The 19,628-nt window shown below is 43.2% G+C and overlaps 1 protein-coding gene across 1 annotated transcript; it reads right to left on the bottom strand.

Moving 5' to 3' along the window:
• Window positions 1–15,422: 15,422 nt before the first annotated feature.
• LOC118669819 (SHC-transforming protein 1-like) lies at window positions 15,423–17,201 on the bottom strand. Its single transcript, XM_036336220.1, is given in 1 exon segment — window positions 15,423–17,201. A coding segment is annotated over 1 exon segment (1,254 nt). The 5' UTR covers window positions 17,089–17,201; the 3' UTR covers window positions 15,423–15,834.
• Window positions 17,202–19,628: the final 2,427 nt, after the last annotated feature.

Raw genomic sequence — 19,628 nt, 5'->3', positions numbered from 1 at the left:
TCATTTTTTAAACCCTCCTAGAAAACAATGCACTTTAAAAAATATTTAATCTAGTTTATACTAGGTACCAAACAGAAATGTGGGGGCAATGACAACTACTAGCCCCAGAGTGCTGACAGAGACTATCCTACATACCGTGCCACTTGAACTCCAAACACTTCACCCTATGGAGTGCCCAGAGACATCCAACACTAGGTCAGAATCTGATAATCAGACTGAAGGTAGGCGATAGGCAGGGGGGCGTAAAGGGCCTGGCTGCTCTATCTCTATAGACTTTCTAAGCATCTTGGATGGCACTAACAAGGACATCAGCCATCAAAGCGTGGCTCTGTCATCAAGAAACTACAACAGCCCTGACCGGTTTGGCTCAGTGGATAGAGCATCGGCCTGTGGACTCAAGGGTCCCAGGTTCGATTCCGGTCTAGGGCATGTACCTTGGTTGCGGGCACATCCCCAGTAGGGGGTGTGCAGGAGGCAGCTGATCAATGTTTCACTCTCATCGATGTTTCTAACTCTCTATTCCTCTCTCTTCATCTCTGTGAAAAATCAATAAAATATTTTTTTTTTTTAAAAAAAGAAACTACAACAGTGTTTTTGAACAACTCATGATGCATTAGTAGGTCCTAAAATCAATTTTGTGGGTTTTAGTTTTTTTAAAATATAATGGAATTAAATACAATAGGATAGAATAAAAAGAGAATCTACACTAATAAAAGAGAAACATGGTAATTGGCGTACGACCGCTACCCTTTTCATTGGCTAATCAGCGAGATATGCAAATTAACTGTCAGCCAAGATGGCGGCCGGCAGCCAGGCAGCTTGAAACTAACATGAGGCTTGGTTGCCTCAGTGACGGAGGAAACCAACGTTCCCCGCCTGCCGCTGCAGGCCTCTGAGCGGGCAGTTTAAGAAACTCTGTAACAAATACTGCTGGACTTCAGCCAGCAGATTCGCAACATTGTAAGCAAAGATCAGAAACCTACTTTCAGCCGCGGAGGCCTAAGAGCTGTAGCCAAGCCTCAAGCTAAAACTGGCCCAGAATAAAAAAAAAAAAAAAACAAAACAGGAAAAAAGGAGCGGTTGGGAGCTTCAGTCACCCCCAGCCTGAAAACAGCCCTCAGCCCCTCACCCAGACTGGCCAGGCACCCCAGTGGGGACCCCCACCCTGAAGGGTGTGTGACCAGCTGCAAATAGCCATCATCCCCTCACCCAGGCTGGCCAGGCACCCCAGTGGGGACCCCCACCCTGATCCAGGACACCCTTCAGGGCAAACCAGCCGGCCCCACCCATGCACCAGGCCTCTGTCCTATATAGTAAAAGGGTAATATGCCTCCCAGCACTGGGATCAGCGGAGCCGCGAGGCCTCCCAGCACCGGGATCAGTGTGACGGGGGCAGCGCCCAAACCCCCTGATCGCCCTGCGGCTCTGTGTGTGACAGTGGGTGGGGCCACAACCTCCCTATCCACCCTGCTCTGTTCGTGACAGGGGAAGGCACCCCAACCCCCTGATCATTCCTGCTCTGTGACTGATAGGGGGGAGCTCCCCAACCCCTCCTTCCCCCACGGGCCCTGCTCTGTGTGTGACGGGGTAGAGCCATAACCTCCCCATCGGCCCTGCCCTGAGTGTGAGAGTGGCGGTGCCCCAACCCCCTTATGGGCCCTGCTCTGTGTGTGATGGGGGCAGCGCCCCAACCCCCTGATTGGCCCTGCTCTGTGTGTGACAGGGTACAGAGCCCCAAACCCCCTGATGGGCCCTGCTCTTTGAATGACAGGGGGCAGTGCCCCAACCCCCTGATTGGCCCTGCTCTGTGCATGACAGGGGGTGGTGCTGCAAACTCCCCATCGACCCTGCCTTGAGTGTGACAGGGGACGGTGCCCCAACCCCCCAATCGGCCCTACCCTGAGCATGATTGAGGGTGGCATCACAACCTCCCAATCCGCCCTGCTCTGTGCATGACAGGGGGTGGCGCCCCATCTCCCCAATCAGCCCTGCTCTGAGCCCGACCAGGGGCTGCACCTAGGGATTGGGCCTGCCCTCTGCCACCCGGGAGCAGGCCTAAGCCAGCAGGTCGTTATCTCCCGAGGGGTCCCAGACTGCGAGAGGGCACAGTCCGGGCTGAGGGACCCCCTCTCTCCCCCGAGTGCACAAATTTTTGTGCACCGGGCCTCTAGTGTATATATAAAAAGTCTAATATGCTAACTGTCTGCCAATCGGTTATGACCGCTCAACCAGTTGCTATGATGTGCACTAACTACCAGGGGGCAGGTGATCCGACTGGTAGGTTAGCTTGCTGCTGGGGTCTGGCTGATTGGGACTGGGCGAGATGGGCTGGACATACCCTGGAGCCTTCCCGCAGTCCCTCCCTGGCCTCTAAAATATTTCTTCTAATTAATTTCCTTTCAATGTGCACAAATTCATGCACCAGGCTCCTAGTATATGATAATGCATCACATACAATTAGCTTAAGTATTATTTTGTGAAACTTTTATTTCTTATATTCATGAGTAACTGTGTAAAACTAAATTATCAATGCATAATATGTAGAAAAGGAACTTCTACAAGCAAAATATCCCTTCAGTGATTTTGTTTCATTGATTGAGGTTGTGACTAGATAATAAGTACCTAGTTTGTAAACACTAGCTGCTGAGAATTTCCAGTCAGGGAAAAAAAAAAAGTTGAAGTAATGCCATTTTGATTTCCTCACTCTCTGAAAGTTCGCAAAGACAGAGAGCAACAATACATTGTTGTACAACCTGTACTTTTCCCAATAGGAATGCTAGCTTCTGATGCTCTTGTTGATAAGAATGATAGCTTCTCAATGTTCTTAACAGAGTTCACCTGTAATTGAGATTTGCATAAAACAAAATTTGTTTTGGTCCTCTGACCAGTTGGGTCATACTTACTAATTATATCCACTGAGGAATGTTTTTTGTGTGCGGCAGTAATTCAAAGGGAAATAAAGGAGGAAGTAAAACCATATGCCTTACAAATGTATCCCACTTTCTAGTGTGTAAATTTTTAAAAAGTCAATTGAAGTACTTTTATTTAAATTTTTTTAAAATATATTTTTATTGATTTCAGAGAGGAAGGGAGAGGGAGAGAGAGATAGAAACATCAATGATGAGAGAGAACCACTGATTGGTTGCTTCCTGCACACTCCCCACTGGGGATCGATCACGCAACCTGGGCACGTGCCCCTGGCCAGAACTGAACCCGGGACCCCTCAGTCCATAGACCGACGCTCTATCCATAGAGCCAAACTGGCCAGGGCTCATTTCAATTTTAACACTTTTTGCTTATTTTCACCAAAACGTCTCTGCTAATTGTCTGATTCAACCAGCTTGACGGAGACTCAGATATGGTGCCCACCTGTCAGTTCTGTGTGAAGAAAGGACTCTCAGAAAAGGAAAAATGGCCTCTGCCAACACTCTTGTTTATCAGAAAACTGTCTACCCAGCTCTCACCCTGATGCCAAACAATTAGTTCTTCCCTGTATGCCCCTGGTTTCTTTCAAGCTTCTGCCGCAGCACTGGAGCTTAGAGGGAGGGAGTTGAAGTCAGTCAGTGGACCAGACCTTTAAGAAGAACTGTCTGGGACTACAGCAGCCCTCTGTCTCACTCAGCCATAATCCCTGCTTGTTTTTACATCCAGAAATTATGGGGACTTGTCTTCCTAGCAGTGGAACTCTGGGGTGGGTGGGGGAGTGTGGGGGGAAGCAGCTGATGTGGGGCTGGAATCCCTAACTCCTCAGGAGTACCTCTGTAGCCAAGATATCCCTCCCAATTTTAAACCACCACACATAGGTGTGGGACTAGCTCATTCTGCATCTCTGCCCCTCTTACCAGTCTCATTGTGACTTTTTTTTAGAGTTCCTAGTTGTAGGACTTCCATTCAGTTAGATTTCAAGTGGTTCTGAATGGTGGTTCTTCTGTAGTTTCGTTGTATTTTTGAGGTGGTTGTGGGAGTGTGCAAGTACCTCATTTACCTACACTGCCATCTTGACTGGAAGTTGCCCCAATAATAAATTTTTGGTAACATAATACCATAATAGCATTGTTAGAAAAAAATCAAAGAATTGTTACCTTGCTTTCAGTGGTTCCTGAAAGTATCCTTGAAAAGTTGTTCAATGGGAGACAGACCTATTTTTTAGTGATTTAAAAATCTGACTGTACTCACTTGTTCAAAGACAGTGAATTTGATCTGGTTTTAAGCAATCTCTTCCACTATTAATGTAAAAACTACTGATCAGTTACTTCAGTTTACTGAAGTACTCCAAGGTGTAGAAATTTCAACAGCAGGAAGTTTATTTCCCAACTTGCACTTTTTACTAAAGAGACATCAAATTGCTCATGAATTAATACATTTCCTGTCAGGAGACTTCCATAGTTAGGTCAGAAGTCTGAACTGATCACTATGTGTTTTAGGATTTGTATGCAGATGGCTGAGCCTCATATTAAATTCACAGGAACAATATCATTGTATTAAGTAGAGGAGAATCTGATCTTAGAGTAAAAATGTTGAGTCACATGATCTTGTCATCTTTGGTAATTAACTTTTGGCCACAGCTTCTTTATGACTGACACAGGAAATGCTGCTTTGTGGTTTGAACTACTTGTGGGGCTCATGGCTCAACAAACCAAATTATCAGCAAAATGAAATTGTGTTGCACAATATGCATTACTTACAGCACACAGTATTGGGGAAAAAATCAATGGGACTCAGCCAGCAGCCTCAGATCTGCCAGCCTTGAGTCCACTAAGAGGAGCAGAAATGAAGCAAAAGGGGAAACAGTCTGACCTAGCTGTAAAGGGCAACAGGATGCTTGCAGACTCAAGGTCATGCTCTTTTCCGTCTATTGAAATGGCTGACCTGTGACAAATTTATGCAAATAGAAAATAATTTCTCGAAGACAACTTCTTTGTGCCAAATGATCCCCTGGCTTTTTTTGTTTTGTTTTGTTTTTTTTGTTTTTTGCCCAGGCTGTGGATAATATTGGCTCATTTTAGAGTCTAGCTCTACCAATTTTCCTGCTACCTGAGGCCAACCAATGTTTATTTCACAGAAAGGAAGGCCAAGGCCCTACAAGCTGGGCTGGAATGAGAGAGGCCCCAGGGCAGGGTGCGAACACAAGGATGTTTCACTTGCATTCTTTCTATTCCTCCCTCTGCCAGGGCCTCTCTTCTGAGAGTGACTAGGGTTCATTTAAGGAATATAAATTAACATCTAAACCTGGGAACAGAGATGCCTGGCATCTGAGGTGTGAAACCGCTTTATTTTACCCAAACCCCCACTCAAAACACACCTCTTGACGAACAGGATGTGCACACTGACTCCCTAGAGTAAAACATAGTCCCAGTTTCATTAACAGAAAAACTCTTTTCTGTAATTGGAGCGTTATCATCCCAAGGATCCTACAGGAGCTCATCCTTGGTAAGTGAGTGTTCCCGCGCATTGCTTATGGTCATTGCTGTGCTCAAGCCAGCTCATACCAGTGGGAAATTGTCAGGAATCATGTTAGCCAGTTATTAATTCTTGGTATCATAAATTTGACCATAGTGGAAATGTTTATACCACGCACAGCAAATTTGGGTTTGTTTTATTTTATTTATTTATTTATTTATTTATTTATTTATTTATTGCCTGTTTGTTTGATTATTTATTTATTTATTTACTTAGAGATGTAGGCACTGCTCTTGAATTCTGAGTGAAGCCATGTGACTCCACATGAGGGAACAGGGCCACCCTATTAAAGAAAGCACAGAGCAACATGCACTTGCAAGTTAGAAATCATAAACTGATCCAGGTTTTGTAGTGCCTGAAGCTCACACATTATGGACCGGCTCTAAAAGGAATAATACAAATTACAACATACAGTTAAGAGAAAAAATGAACATTTAGCCCTGACGAGTGTGGCTCAGTTGGTTGGATCACTATACCATGCATCAAAGGGTGTCAGATCCATTTCCCAGTCAGGGTGTGTAACTAGGTTGTGAGAGTTTGATCCCAAATCAGGGCAAACTGGAGGGGGGGTGGGTGGGGGGAGAGGAATCCATCCATGGTTCTCTCTCATATCCACGTTTCTTTCTCTCTCCCTTCTGCTCTCTAAAAGCAATTTTAAGAAATGAACATTTAGATTGAATAAAAATAGAAATCATGGCAATAGCAAATACATAAAGCTGAAAAATACCACAAATAAAAAATGGGAAAATATGGTATTTGTGTATTAAATATCTGCCTGCAGCACCTCTAAAATATTTTTACTCTACATTTTGGTTACATGCTCTTGATCTCCTCTTCATTTAAAAATAATTTTAAAAAGATAAACTTCTATACAAAAAATGGTTCATTTTTCTGTAAGGATGGTTGAATAAGATTGGTTTTTATTATAGATAGCTGGATGTATAAAGGATGCCACTCACATATGGATGCATTTACTATTTGTCATGTTCTACAAACAGGAATCATGACAGAGTCTATGTAACATGATTCTAGTCAAATAGAAAAAAAAGTGTGAAAGGTGTATAATTGTATACCCTGCATTACTAAGTATATCCCTGAAATGGGAGAGTTTGTTTTGTCTAGGAGTGGTTGGCAAACTGCGGCTCGCGAGCCACATGCGGCTCTTCCTAAGCCTTAGGAGTACCCTAATTAAGTTAATAACAATGTACCTACCTATATTGTTTAAGTTTAAAAAATTTTGCTCTCAAAAGAAATTTCAATCGTTGTACTGTTGATATTTGGCTCTGTTGACTAATGAGCTTGCCGACCACTGGTCTCGGGTTAGCATGAACTGAATTCTCTGCTTGTCACTTTTCATTTTGATGATTGGAAGAATTTTCCCCAGATTCACTACTGGCTCTGTGTAGTTTAACTTCTTTCTCCCATATCTGCATTATTTTGTTATTGTGTAACTTAAGATGCATTCTGATCTCCTCATCAGAAACCTGGGTGTGTAGGCACAGTAAGCAAAGGGATATTCCTAGAGCTATTCTCACATCCGGATGGCTAGTAAAAACAGAACCACTGCTAACATGACAGTGAACTGGTAAAACATATATTTCTAAACCTAAAGTAAACTTAGATATTTCACCTCAACTCCCCCTTAGCGAGATCTCAAAAACACAGAATTGTACCCCTGAAACCTATATAATTTTCTTAACCAATGTCATTCTAATAAATTCCATTAAAAACACACACATATCTACATCCAACATCAACCAATACAAGGAGAAGTGTAAAGAGGGAAGTGAAAGTAAAGAAAATAAGCAGTACTACCAATTTGGTTAAAATATCTGACTTTGGCAACTTTTATAAAAATACTAGACTCCTGATGCAAGAAATTCATGCAAGAGTAGGCCTCCTCTCCAACCCCCCAGCCCCCGACCCCCCGCACCCACTGGTGGCACCAGCTTCCCTCTGGAACCCGGGACCCAGGCTTCCCTTGCAGCCCCGGCTTCATCCAGAAGGACATCCGGTCTAATTAGCATATTATGCTTTTATTATTATAGATTATTATAGACAAACTTCCCTAGTGCCCCTCCCAAAGCCAACTGGTAGCAGTTACAAATACAAGAGGATTCTGCTGTACCATCAAAATAGTGAATCAGATCTAGGTCACTGGAATGCTTTTATGAAAAGTTCCCATTAGGGTAAGTTCAAAGAGGTTTTTCTTTTCTTGGAACTAAAGTGGCATGCATTTTGCTCCAGTCAGAGGCATATCTTTCTCTCTTTCTGGCTCCCTACCCAAACCACTCATGAATCTGCTACATTAAAATTTGCATGTTAAACTTTAAGTCATCAAAGTTGTACACTGACTCTTTTTTGGTTTCTTCTGTTGTAGTCCCTAAGAGCAAAGTAAATGTGGCAGATTTTTTAATAGATGATTTATTCTTAGTGTAATAATGTCTTATTGTTATTTTTCTCTTGAGTCTTTTTTTTTTTTTTTTTTTTTTTTTTTTTTTTTTTTTTTTTTTTTTTTTTTTTTTTTTATAGAACGGCTCAGAGAAAGGGATTTTAAAGGGAGATTCTGAAATCCTTGGGAAATTCCGAAAGTGGATAAGATTTTATAGCCATGTCAACAAATGACATTGTCCAGGAATTAATGAGTCATGCATCGGTCAGGCTGACATCAGGATGGATTAACTGAAGGAAGCTGGCCTGTGACACAGCAACTCCTAGCTGCTGAGCCATAATAACCATGAAAGTCTTCCTCTTTCCTGTGGATTGTCCTTGAATGTTCACTCTCTGTGAGGTGCTTGGGATTCAAATTCAGCTCCCGTGGTTAAGGAGAAAAACTACAACACCAAAGATACTTAGAAAAGGGTATATTGGGCTATAGGAAGGCTCGCAAGGCAGGAGAGGACAGACCTTGAGATCTTACTCTATATGATGAGATAAAAGTTGTAAGAATGAACTTCCAGGAAGTGCCCTAGCAGCAGTGCTCCCTGGATTGAATTTTAAAGGATGTATAAGTTTTTTCCTGTAAAGAAACAGGAAAGGTATTCCAGACAGAGGGAATAGTATGAGCAAAGACTCAGAGGTACAAGAATCTGAGAGGCTGAAGCTGAGGGACAGCAGGAGAGAAAGAGCTGGAGGGGCCAGAAAGGGCCAAGCAGAGAAAAACTCTATCTGGGAAAAAATGTAAACTGTATTCTAAAGCTCATAGCATGGGGATAGACAGTGAAGATTGAAGCCAGGAGAATACATGGTCAGTTTTATATTTTAGAAAGTTCATTGGGCAGAAGTGAATAAATGGTGGAGTGGGAGAGCTTGAGATTAGACCAGTGGTTCTCAACCTTCCTAATGCCGTGACCCTTTAATACAGTTCCTCATGTTGTGGTGACCCTCAACCATCAAATTATTTTTGTTGCTACTTCATAATTGTAATTTTTCTACTGTTATGAATCGTAATGTAAATATCTGATATGCAGGATGTATTTTCTTATGGTCTTAGGCGATCCCTGTGAAAGGGTCATTCGGCCCCCAAAGGGGTCGCAACCCACAGGTTGAGAACCATTGGATTAGACCATTGAGGAGATTTCTGTGGTGATGTGGCTCAGGAAAAGGGGCTCAGTCTAGTGCAGTGGGGCTAGGAAGAGAGAATAAATTCACTAAGTAGTTTGTGAAAAGACTAGGCAAAGTTACATGTTGGAATACTTCACAGAAGCAAGTAGAAAGAGAAACAGAAATGCTGCCCAGACAATTATGAAGCAGAAGTACTGGCTGATGTTAAGAAATGTTAGAAACACAATAGAAGGTGAAATTGTAGCATACACACAACCCACAAGATTAAAATGAAATATATTAAAACCTTAACAGCCATAATCTCTGGATAGTGACATGACAGATCATTTTTCTTTTATTTTTTCTACTTTTCTATACTTAAAATGAGTCCTATTTGTAATGCAGAACTATGGCAAATATTAAGAAAAGAAGGATGGAGGAAGGAAGTGGGGAAAGGAGGAAAGAAGGATGGGAGGAAGAACAGAAACAGATTTCAAAGGTATTGAAAAGATATAATCAATGGTGTATGGGAAGGAAAAATGGTTCCATAAAGAAAGAGAGAGTTATACCAACTGCATATTTCAAAGACCTAGAACAAACTCTACAAAAATTCATCTGGAATAAAAAAAATCCTGAATAGCCACAGCAATCCTGAGAAAGAATAACAAAATAGGAAGTATCACAATACCAGATATCAAGCTATATTACCAAGCCATGGTTCTCAAAACTATCTGGCACTGGCACAAGAACAGACATATAGACCAATGGAACAGAATAGAGGACCCAGAAATCGATGCAAGCCATTATGCTCAATTAATGTTTGACAAAGGAGGCAGGAGCATACAATGGCATCAAGACAGTCTCTTTAATAAATGGTGCTGGGAAATGTGGTCAGATACAAAAAAAAAAAAAGGAAACTAGATCACCAATTTACACCATACACAAAAAAAACCTCAAAATGGCTAAAGGACTTAAATGTAAGATGGGAAACAATAAGACTCTTAGAAGACTCCATAGGCAGACCTGAAATATCAGACATACGTCATAGCAATATCTTTACCAACACAGCTCCTAGGGCAAGGGAGACTATAGAGAAAATAAACAAATGGGACTACATCAAAATAAAAAGCTTCTGTACAACAAAAGAAACCATCAACAAAACAATAAGAAAGCCCATGGCAAGGGAGAACATATTTGCCAATGCTATTTCAGATAAGGGTTTAATCTCCAAAATTTACAGAGAACTGATACAACTTAACAAAAGGAAGGTAAACAATCCAAAAAAAAAAAAAAAATGGACAAAGGACCTAAATAGACATTTTTCTAAAGAGGACATACAGAAGGCCAAGAGGCATATGAAAACATGCTCAAAGTCACTAATCATCTGAGAGATGCAAATCAAAATGACAATTAGGTACCATCTCACACTTGTCAGAATGGCTATCATCAACAAATCAACAAATGACAAGTGCTGGCGAGGATGTGGAGAAAAAGGAACCCTTGTGAACTTCTGTTGGGAATGCAGACTGGTGCAGCCACTGTGGAAAACAGTATGGGTTTTCCTCAAAAAATTAAAAATGGAACTCCCATATGACCCAGTGATCCCACTTCTAAGAATATATCTCAAGAAACCAGAAACACCAATCAGGAAGGATATATGCATCCCTATGTTCATAGCAGCACAATTTACCATAGCTAAGATTTGGAAAGAGCCTAAGTGCCCATCAGCAGATGAGTAGATTAAAAAACTGGTACATCTACACAATGGAATACTATGCTGCTACAAAAAAGAAGGAATTTTTACCATTTGCAACAGCATGGATGGACCTGGAGAGCATTATGCTAAGCGAAACAAGTCAGTCAGAGAAAGATAAATATTACATGATCTCACTCATATAATGATCAACATAAACTGATGAACAAAAATAGATTCAGCCTTGACTGGTTTGGCTCAGGGGATATAGCGTCGGTCTGTGGACTGAAAGGTCTCAGGTTCGATTCTGGTTAAGGGTATGTACCTTGGTTGTGGGCACATCCCCAGTGGGGGGTGTGCAGGAGGCAACCAATCGATATTTCTCTCTCATCGATGTTTCTAACTCTCTATCCCTCTCCCTTCCTCTCTGTAAAAAATCAATAAAATATATTAAAAAAAAAATAGATTCAGAGACAAATGGCATGGAGGGGAGGGTTAGAGATTAACCAAAAAACTTGTATGCATGCATAATTAGCATAATCAATGGACACAGACACTGGGGTGGTGGGGGCTTGCCCTCAGGTGTGAGAGTGGCGGGGGGGGGGGTCAATTGGGGAAAAGGGGGATATATGTAATACTTTACACAATAAAATAAATAAATAATAAATAGATACGTAAATAAATAAATAAATAAACAAATAAATAAATAAGAGAGTTATGGTTCCTACAGAAGCCTCTTTAACTTAACCTGTTCTGGAAGTTTACACAAAGCAGGCATTGTAGATAGACTATGGCACCCAGATCAGATGTGCAGTAAGTATGGGTAGTAAACATGAGATAGAAGCCGAGGTAGGCAAGTAATTAAACTATGTTCTCTGGCTGTCCATTGGTTCAACTATAATTGTTGAGGTGGCTAGAAGGGGAATATGTGTTGTAGGAAAGCAGTGCCTTTGAGTCTGATTTCTGTGACAGAGGCTGCCGTGGTGAGGTTGGATCCATGGCTGGCTACCCAGCTCTGTGCAGTCCCTGTCCAGCCCTAGGCTGTGCTTCCCTGACTCAGACCGCTTGATATACTGATTGTTTGCCGGGAGCCGGTCCATGCTTGCTGTTTCAAGGGACCTGGCATATATGGCATACTGTTCTTAATATGTTTGCTCACCTTCTTGGCACTATGTGTTTTAACCAAGGTCTCTGAGAAAGGTTGTTTCCCCAGGTAGGGATTTTCCCCTGAAGTTAGGGAGGGAATAAAACCTCTTAACTAAGTGCCAGGTGGGTAATTAATCACTTTAACTACGAACAATCATGCTTAAGCTACATAATCTTTACTCCCTGGAATGGAGATAAGAAACGCCCTAACCTTTGAAATAGAGATTGATAGGATTGGAATCAACTGGTATAAATACAGATGTAAGAAGACAGAACACACAGAACTAGAGACAGAAGAACTTCGCTGGAGAGAACATGGCAAAATATCCTGGACTGAACCTGACTACAGAAATGGGCAAGAGAACCTGACTAGAACCTGGTGACTGAATCTGGCTGGAGAACCTGGACTGAACCTGGCTGGAGAACCTAGCAAGAGAACATGGACACAGAACCTGGCTGGAGATCCTAACCAGAACCTCTCTGGAGATCCAGACCAGAACTTGGCTGGAGATCCTGGCTGGAGAACCTGGCTAGGCTGCTGATCAACTGAACACTGTCTCCGTGTCATTACTTCTTCGCTGACTCCGTCCACACCTTTGGGAACCCCTGGACCTGCTGGGGCAGGACCCCAGCAATTGTTGATATGTGCTGAGAATTTGATTGGGTTGAACAGAACATGGTGGTAAATACCCAGTCATTAACTATCTTTTTTTTCCTCCTGAGCCCTTGGAAAACAAACTATAACAATAATAGTGACCATAATGATAAAAAATGGGCAATACAATATTTGCCAATGGACCTGGAAGTAATATCAATAGCTTCTCTGAGTATTCAAATATTCAAATCTTTGAGTCATTTTTTTCCAAGAAGAGTCCAAAAGTGGCCTGAAATTCCATGCAGTAATTTCCCTTACTAGAGCTGTCTGCAGGAGCAGGCCCAGTGTTTGTGGAGGAGCACGTGGATGTAAATGCTCGCCTAAGAGCACCACTTCTTTCCATGCCACCTTTGCCTTAAGACTCTATGCTCAAACCTAGTGCTCAGTTCATAAATCAACTTCCCTAAGGTGGTTGAATGATGTTGTCCTTGTGCTCCCATGGCCTCTGTACTTACCTATATTCTGACACTCTATCCACTGCATTTTACTTGCCTGTCTATGCTCTAGATTTCAAGATCTATAAAGAAGAAATCATGTCTTATTCACAGCACCCACAACAATGCCGGCACATGCTGAAAAGTATTGACCAAATATAGGAACATGGATTTTATTAAATGACATTATTAAATTAATGAACAAATGATTTAAGTTAAAAAAAATTACAAAGTTAACAATATGAAGAACCAAATACTTAATATCATTTGCCTTGCTTCACTAGTGGGCTCTTTAATATAGATTTCACCTCTCCTTCCCCAAACACACACATATACACATACACACACTTCCATGAGCAGTTGTCTACTGCTGCATTGAGCTCTGGAAAAGAGAAAGGTGATGGATCAAAATAAAGTATTTATCAATTATAACTACTGCACGGGCTCTTGGACGGTGCTCATTTTACCCAGATATGGAAACTACTCCTACAGAACAACATGAAAAGCAGTGGGAACAGAGCAAGGGAGTTTCATTCAGCAATGTTTTTTTCCCTAAGGCATAAATTGATGCTTTAATGTTTTATTTGTTGAGGCGCAAAATCCTTTTAACTATTATTTCTGCATATGGAACTAGGAATATAGTCTTATATGATGCAATGAGAAGTACACAACTTCACCTTGAGATATTGCTGCCCCAAATGAAGGAACATCATGAAGGAACATCAGACTTTGGAGAAATTCTGTGCCAGAATAAAGAAGACTAAAGGCCCCTGACAACTAAATAAAATGTGTAATCCTAGATTTGCATCCTGGAATTTCTCTTTCTCTCTCTCTCTCTCCCATCTACCATCTACCTATCTATCCAACTATCCATCTATGTAAGAAAATATCATTGGAACAATTTTCATAAATTGAATAAGGTTTGTAGATTAAAAATAATATTGTGTCACCGTTATTTTTCTAGTCTTGATCATTGTAAATGTGGTTGTATAACAGAATTACCTTGTTCTTTGAAAATACTGGAAATCTGGGTGAAGAGTATTCTAGAATTCTTTTTACTCCTTTTTACAGTTTTTAAATAAGTTTAAAGGTATTTAAAAATAAAAATATTATAAAATTAGGGCTATAAATTCATATGACAATTTGAGGGAGATGTACTGTTATGGACTGCATTATTCTGTCTTCCCCAAATTCATATGTTAAAACCTAATTCCCAATGTGATGGCATTTGAAGATGGGGCCCTTGGGGGAAGATTAAGTCAGAAGGGTAGAGCTATCATGAATGGGATTAGTGCTCTTATAAAAGATCCCAGACAGCTCTCTCACCCCCTCTGCCATGAAAGGACACAGTGAGGAGGTCATCTGTAACCAGGGAGTGGGTCCTCACCAGTCACTGTATCTGCTGGCACCTTGGACTTGGACTTTCAGCCTCTGGGTCTGTGAGGAATAAGCCACCCAGTCTCTGATATTTTTGTCATAGCAGCCTGATCAAAACAAGACATGAACATTGAACACAATAGTAATTATACTAAATTAGGTTAAATTTTAAGCATGCTGGACATTTGCTAAGAGACCTACAGGTGTTTGTTTCTCTCAGGGTTAGTTTCAAAGTGCAGTGTAGCATATTGGATTTTGTGTAATTGCCAGTAATATAGTGTAAGGATGAGGGCCCGCAAACATGTAGTGTTGCAATAATATTAAAAGCCTCAAGTGCACTCTAGTCAACAAAAGTCCTCAGGGGCAGCTAAGCAGTCCAGTGCCTACAGGTAAGAAACTGGAAAGAAAGGATCCAAAGTAAACATGACTTGCAGGCTGACTATTGCACCATGGCTCTCTTGACAATTTTTTTGCTTTCTGTAGTACCCATGAAGGGAGGCCCATCCTTCCAACTGATAGATTTTTATTTTCTCTAATTATGATCCTCAGAAAGCAAGACTATCCAAAATGCTTTGTATTTGAACAAAAGAAATCTGTTTGAATTCATTTAATGTTGACAAGGATACACACTGACTTTCATGGGCCCTAGACCTTTTTACTTTTGTGGGCTTCATCATAATATTTTTTTCTGTTTGAGACAAAATTTAGTATTTTTTTTGTGTCCAATATTATCTTTTTCTGTATGCTGTTAAATATAACATGCATGCAACATGGAAGGGGTGGGGTGAACAACATGTATATACAAATCCTTGGGGACAAAGGCCCAGGCCAGGAGGCACTGAGCAAAGGAGGGGTCCATCTCCCCCCTGGCCAGGAGGGGAGCGCTGAGGCAATCTGTAAAGGGGGCATATGCCCAGGGAGAGGGAACAGCTGCCACTTCTGCTTCTGTTTCCCCAACCTAAACTGGAGGGATGCTGAGGAAGGAGAAGACAGGGTCCCAGAAGCCAGCACCCCTATCCTTGGCCTCAGGGGCCCAAGAACTCTTTGCATAAAATATCTTCAGAACAAGGAGATGGTCAAAAGCACAAAGTTTAAACACTGGGAAGGAAGGGCTGTTGAGAGGGGCTGGAGTACCCTGAGCCCAGGGGTAGACCAGAGGTGTGATTTGTTGTTCGTTTCCTGGAAGGGTGACTGCCTGTCATCACAGGACATTTTCCATTACGAGGCACACGGCCCAGGCCTTGAGCACCCACCTTCCTGAGGAAGTGGATATCAGGTTGGCACAGGAAAGGCCCTGGGAAGGGACCACTCTAGGTTAATACTTTGGTGAGGTTTGGGGAGAAGTAGGATTCTACCCCAGGCTCCTGACTCAAACCCTCTCCCTGAGCTGGATGCTAAACCCAGTGTCCACACTACCCCCAGCTCCTACACAAGGCCAAGCTCACAGAACACTCCAAAGTGAGGTCCTTAAGTCAGAGGATAGTGGACGGGTTGAAGGGAGTTTTCCGGCAAGCACCTGGGACGGATCACAATTTCCGTTCCACTGGTTGCTGTAGACACGGTTCGCTGCCCGCAGAGATGATGGGCAAGTGATTGTCCATGTGGTAACTGATGAGGTGACTGACGCTCTCAAAGCGGTGATCCTTTGTCCGAACCACACCCTCAGGGTCCACCAGCAGCAGGTGCTTGGGCTGCCCGCTCTGCAGGCCAGTGAGCAAGTACTGGCCAGGCGTGGTCGTGCTTTCCCGCACCAGGAAGTCCCCGTTGAGCTGCAGCAGGGCCTCAGCCTCCCGCCGGTTCAGCTTTCCATGGAACCACGGCTCCCCTCGGAGCTGCTCAGCCATGGCCACTGACTGGGGAGGTGGAGGCACCCGAAGGGCATCTTCAAAAGGCTTCATGTCAAAGAGGTCTCGGGGCGCACTGCCATTGACAGCAAGATTGGGGGGCCCAGCCCCGCCCCCTGCTTGCCGGGCCTTGTCCAGGTTCTGGATGTTGACATAGGAGGGGTCATCAAAGAGCTCTCTGCCTGCTGGGCAGGGTGGCAGAGGTGGCATCTGCTTGTGGACTTCTGGGTCTCCCCCTGCAGGCTGCCCCACAGGCAGCGTAGCTCCCAGGTGGCTGGGGTTATGGGCACTGGGCAGAGTGGGTCAAGCAGGCCCCTGGGGGGCTCCTTCCCGAAGCCTCATGTCCACCACCACCCCAAGAGGGGGTTCCTTCCCCGGGAAGTCATTATAGTATTGATCAGGTGGCTCTTCCTCCTCCTCATCCCAAGCTGAGCCATCAAAGCCAGCCATCCTGTCATGGGGGGTGACCAGCTTGGGTGGGTTCCTGAGGTATTGTTTGAATCGTAACTGGAAGGCCTGGCCAATGGTGCTGATGACGTCCTGAGCAAGCCCTTCGGGACACTCCAGGATGTGGCAGGCTCTCTGATTCACCGGGTCTTTGGCAACATAGGCGACATACTCAGCTGTGTCCGGGTCCCCACCAGACACAAATGAGATAGATTGCATGTGATGGTTGGCGATGATCTGTTTGCAATCTGCGGCCATGAGGTTGAGGCTGCTGGTGGAGACAGTGAGAGTGATTGGCATCCCAGCAAATTTCAGGTTACTCCTCCCCAGAATGGAACTGAGTGGGCGGCTACAGGGCTTTCTCCTTCTCGCAGCCCCCTTAGCACCTGGCACAGCCTCACACACCAGGCTGATGGCCTCCCTGGTGACCTGAGTCCGGGTGTTGAAGTCCAGGGCACGCATGGATTGCAGGACCTCCACACAGCCCATGTACAGGGCCTCATGGAGTCTCTGCACCGCACCGCGGGATGATTTGGTTCTGGATCACGCCAGTGCCTCTTTAGGTCGCTGCTCCAACTTTCTCCCCTGGAAGGCCTACCTGGAGAAACTTTATTGCACTCACTTCCAGCCTCGCTAACCCCTGACCCCTCTACCCCACCGTCCCCCATTATTTCTGATTGTAAATTCTTTTGAGGTCATAGCTCACCTCCTGTAAAGAGCCTTGTGGTGTCACAGAAGTTTCTGCAAAATTAAATAGAAGAAAAAGTGCCATCTGGAGGAATGATATTAATTATAAAATTACAAATATTAGTCTTTGCCTGGCCGGCGTGGCTCAGTGATTGAGTGTTGACCTATGAACCAGGAGATCACAGTTTGATTCCTGACCAGAGCACATGCCTGTGTTGCAGGCTCTATCCCCAGTAGGGGGCATGCAGGAGGAATCAGTGATTCTCTCTCATCATTGATGTTTCTATTCCTCTCTCTCTCTCTCTTCCTCTCTCTCAAATCAATAAAAAAAATTACAAATATTAGTCTTCATATGGAATGTTATTCCAATAATCAGTGAGAATCATCCTATATAATAAAGAACTAATATGCAAATTGACCATCACACCCTTACAAGATGGTTGCCTATGACCAGGCCATCAGGGGGGTTAGTGAGGGATGACCAAACAACTGAACAAGCAGGCTGCATGGGGCAACCAGGCCGGCAGGGGGGGCAGTTGGGAGTGATTAGGCTGGCAGGCAGGTGAGTGATTAGGAGCCAGTGGTCCAGGATTGTGAGAGGGATGTCCCAGATTGGAGAGGGTGCAGGCTAGGCTAAGGGGGAATACCTGCCCCCCGTACAAATTTCATGCACCGGGCCTCTAGTTTTAAAATAAACGACATTGATCAGGGTTGGCCAAAAATTATGTCTTTTATTTGCAATAACTGTTTCTTAAAATTGAGACATTGTGCCCTGGCCATTGTGCTAAGTGGTCAGAGCATGGGTCCTGTGCACCTAAGAGTTTCAGGTCAATTCTTGGTCAAGGGCATATACTTGAGTTGCAGGTCCGGTCCACAGCCCTGGTTGGGACAACCAATTGATGTGTCTCTCTCACATGGATGCTTCTCTCTCTCTCTCTCTCTTTCTCTTCCGTTGTCCCCCCCCCCTTCTACTCTCCCTAAAAATCAATGGAAATAATGTCCTCAGGTGAGGATTAACACAAACAAACAAACAAATAAATTATAAACTAATTAAAATATTGTCCATGGTTCTCAAGTCATCCTCTTAGAGTTTAAAGAGGATCTGGAAGAATTGTGCCTTTCGGTGAACTAGTCCTTTCCCTACTGTTTCACTGCTCCCATTGTGCCAAGTGTCCATGCAGTGCTTTAATGCCAGGGCAGGAGGACATAGTCTACTTCTTTCCATCCCAAATTTATCAAAGAATCAAAAGTGATTTTTTAATAGACCACACTGTAAATACTGAGAAATCATGTGTGTGCTTTTTAAAGTGCTTACTTATTTGGCTTCTGCAAATGTAGAATATTAAGTGCTTGGTGTTCAGTAGTGAACAAAATTGCAAAAAAATAAATTAAAAAAAATAATCCCTGCCTTTATGAAACTTAACATGCTACAGATATCTCTTTAGTTTTAGCTATTGTGTCCTCTAACTTCTGAATTTCATAGCAATGGTTTCATTTATTTTATATAATTAAATTTGAAAACAGCCTGGGGAGCTGGCTCATCTTCATTCTGCAGAGGTAATCAGAGAAGCAAGAGAAGGTTTCTGAAATAAGAACTAAATTTGAATTGGGAATGAGAGTGAAGCAACTCTAGGTGCATGTTGGCTAACCCTAGCAACCTGACCCAGGTGATCTGGAATTCCTTTCACTGTGACAGCTTAGTTCAATGGCCTTTGGCCCGGTAAGTGAGGTGCCCAGGGCTTCCAAGAAATTGTGAAAAAATAAGCGGGGATCATTTCAGTTCACCACTGAATTCAACAGACAATGGTTTCAATGACAAAGGCATATCTAAACCAGATAAATAAATCATTTCTTTTTTCTTTCTTAGTGTGAGGCTCATTCATGAAGAGACCTCTGCTTGGACTTAGAGTAAAAATGGGTACAGAAGCCTGTACAGATAGTTTGGAGGAGGTTTTTTGTTTTTTAAATCCTTACGGAAGGATATATTTTTATTGATTTATTTTTATTGATTTATTTTTTTTTTAGAAAGAGGGAGAGATTGGTTACCTCCCCAACACACCCTGACCTGGGATCAAACTACAACCTTTTGCTGTAGGAATGATGCACCAACCAACTGAGCCACCTGGCCAGGGAGTAGGCAAATTGAATTTTAGCAATTAAAAATCTTAATTTATCTGCCTGGCTGGTGTGGCTCAACAGTTCAGCTTCGACCCAGGAACGAAGAGGTCATGAGTTCTACTCCTGATCAGGGTACATACCTGGGTTGTGGGCTCGATCCCCAGTAGGGGGCGTGCAGGAGGCAGCTGATGGATGATGTTTCTCATGGATGTTTCCATCTCTCT

The sequence above is a fragment of the Myotis myotis genome, unplaced genomic scaffold (genome assembly GCF_014108235.1).
Source record: "Myotis myotis isolate mMyoMyo1 unplaced genomic scaffold, mMyoMyo1.p scaffold_m19_p_1, whole genome shotgun sequence".
Lineage (NCBI taxonomy): Eukaryota > Metazoa > Chordata > Mammalia > Chiroptera > Vespertilionidae > Myotis > Myotis myotis.
The sequence above is the reverse complement of the archived record's forward strand: the minus strand, read 5'-3'. Positions and strand labels throughout refer to the sequence as shown.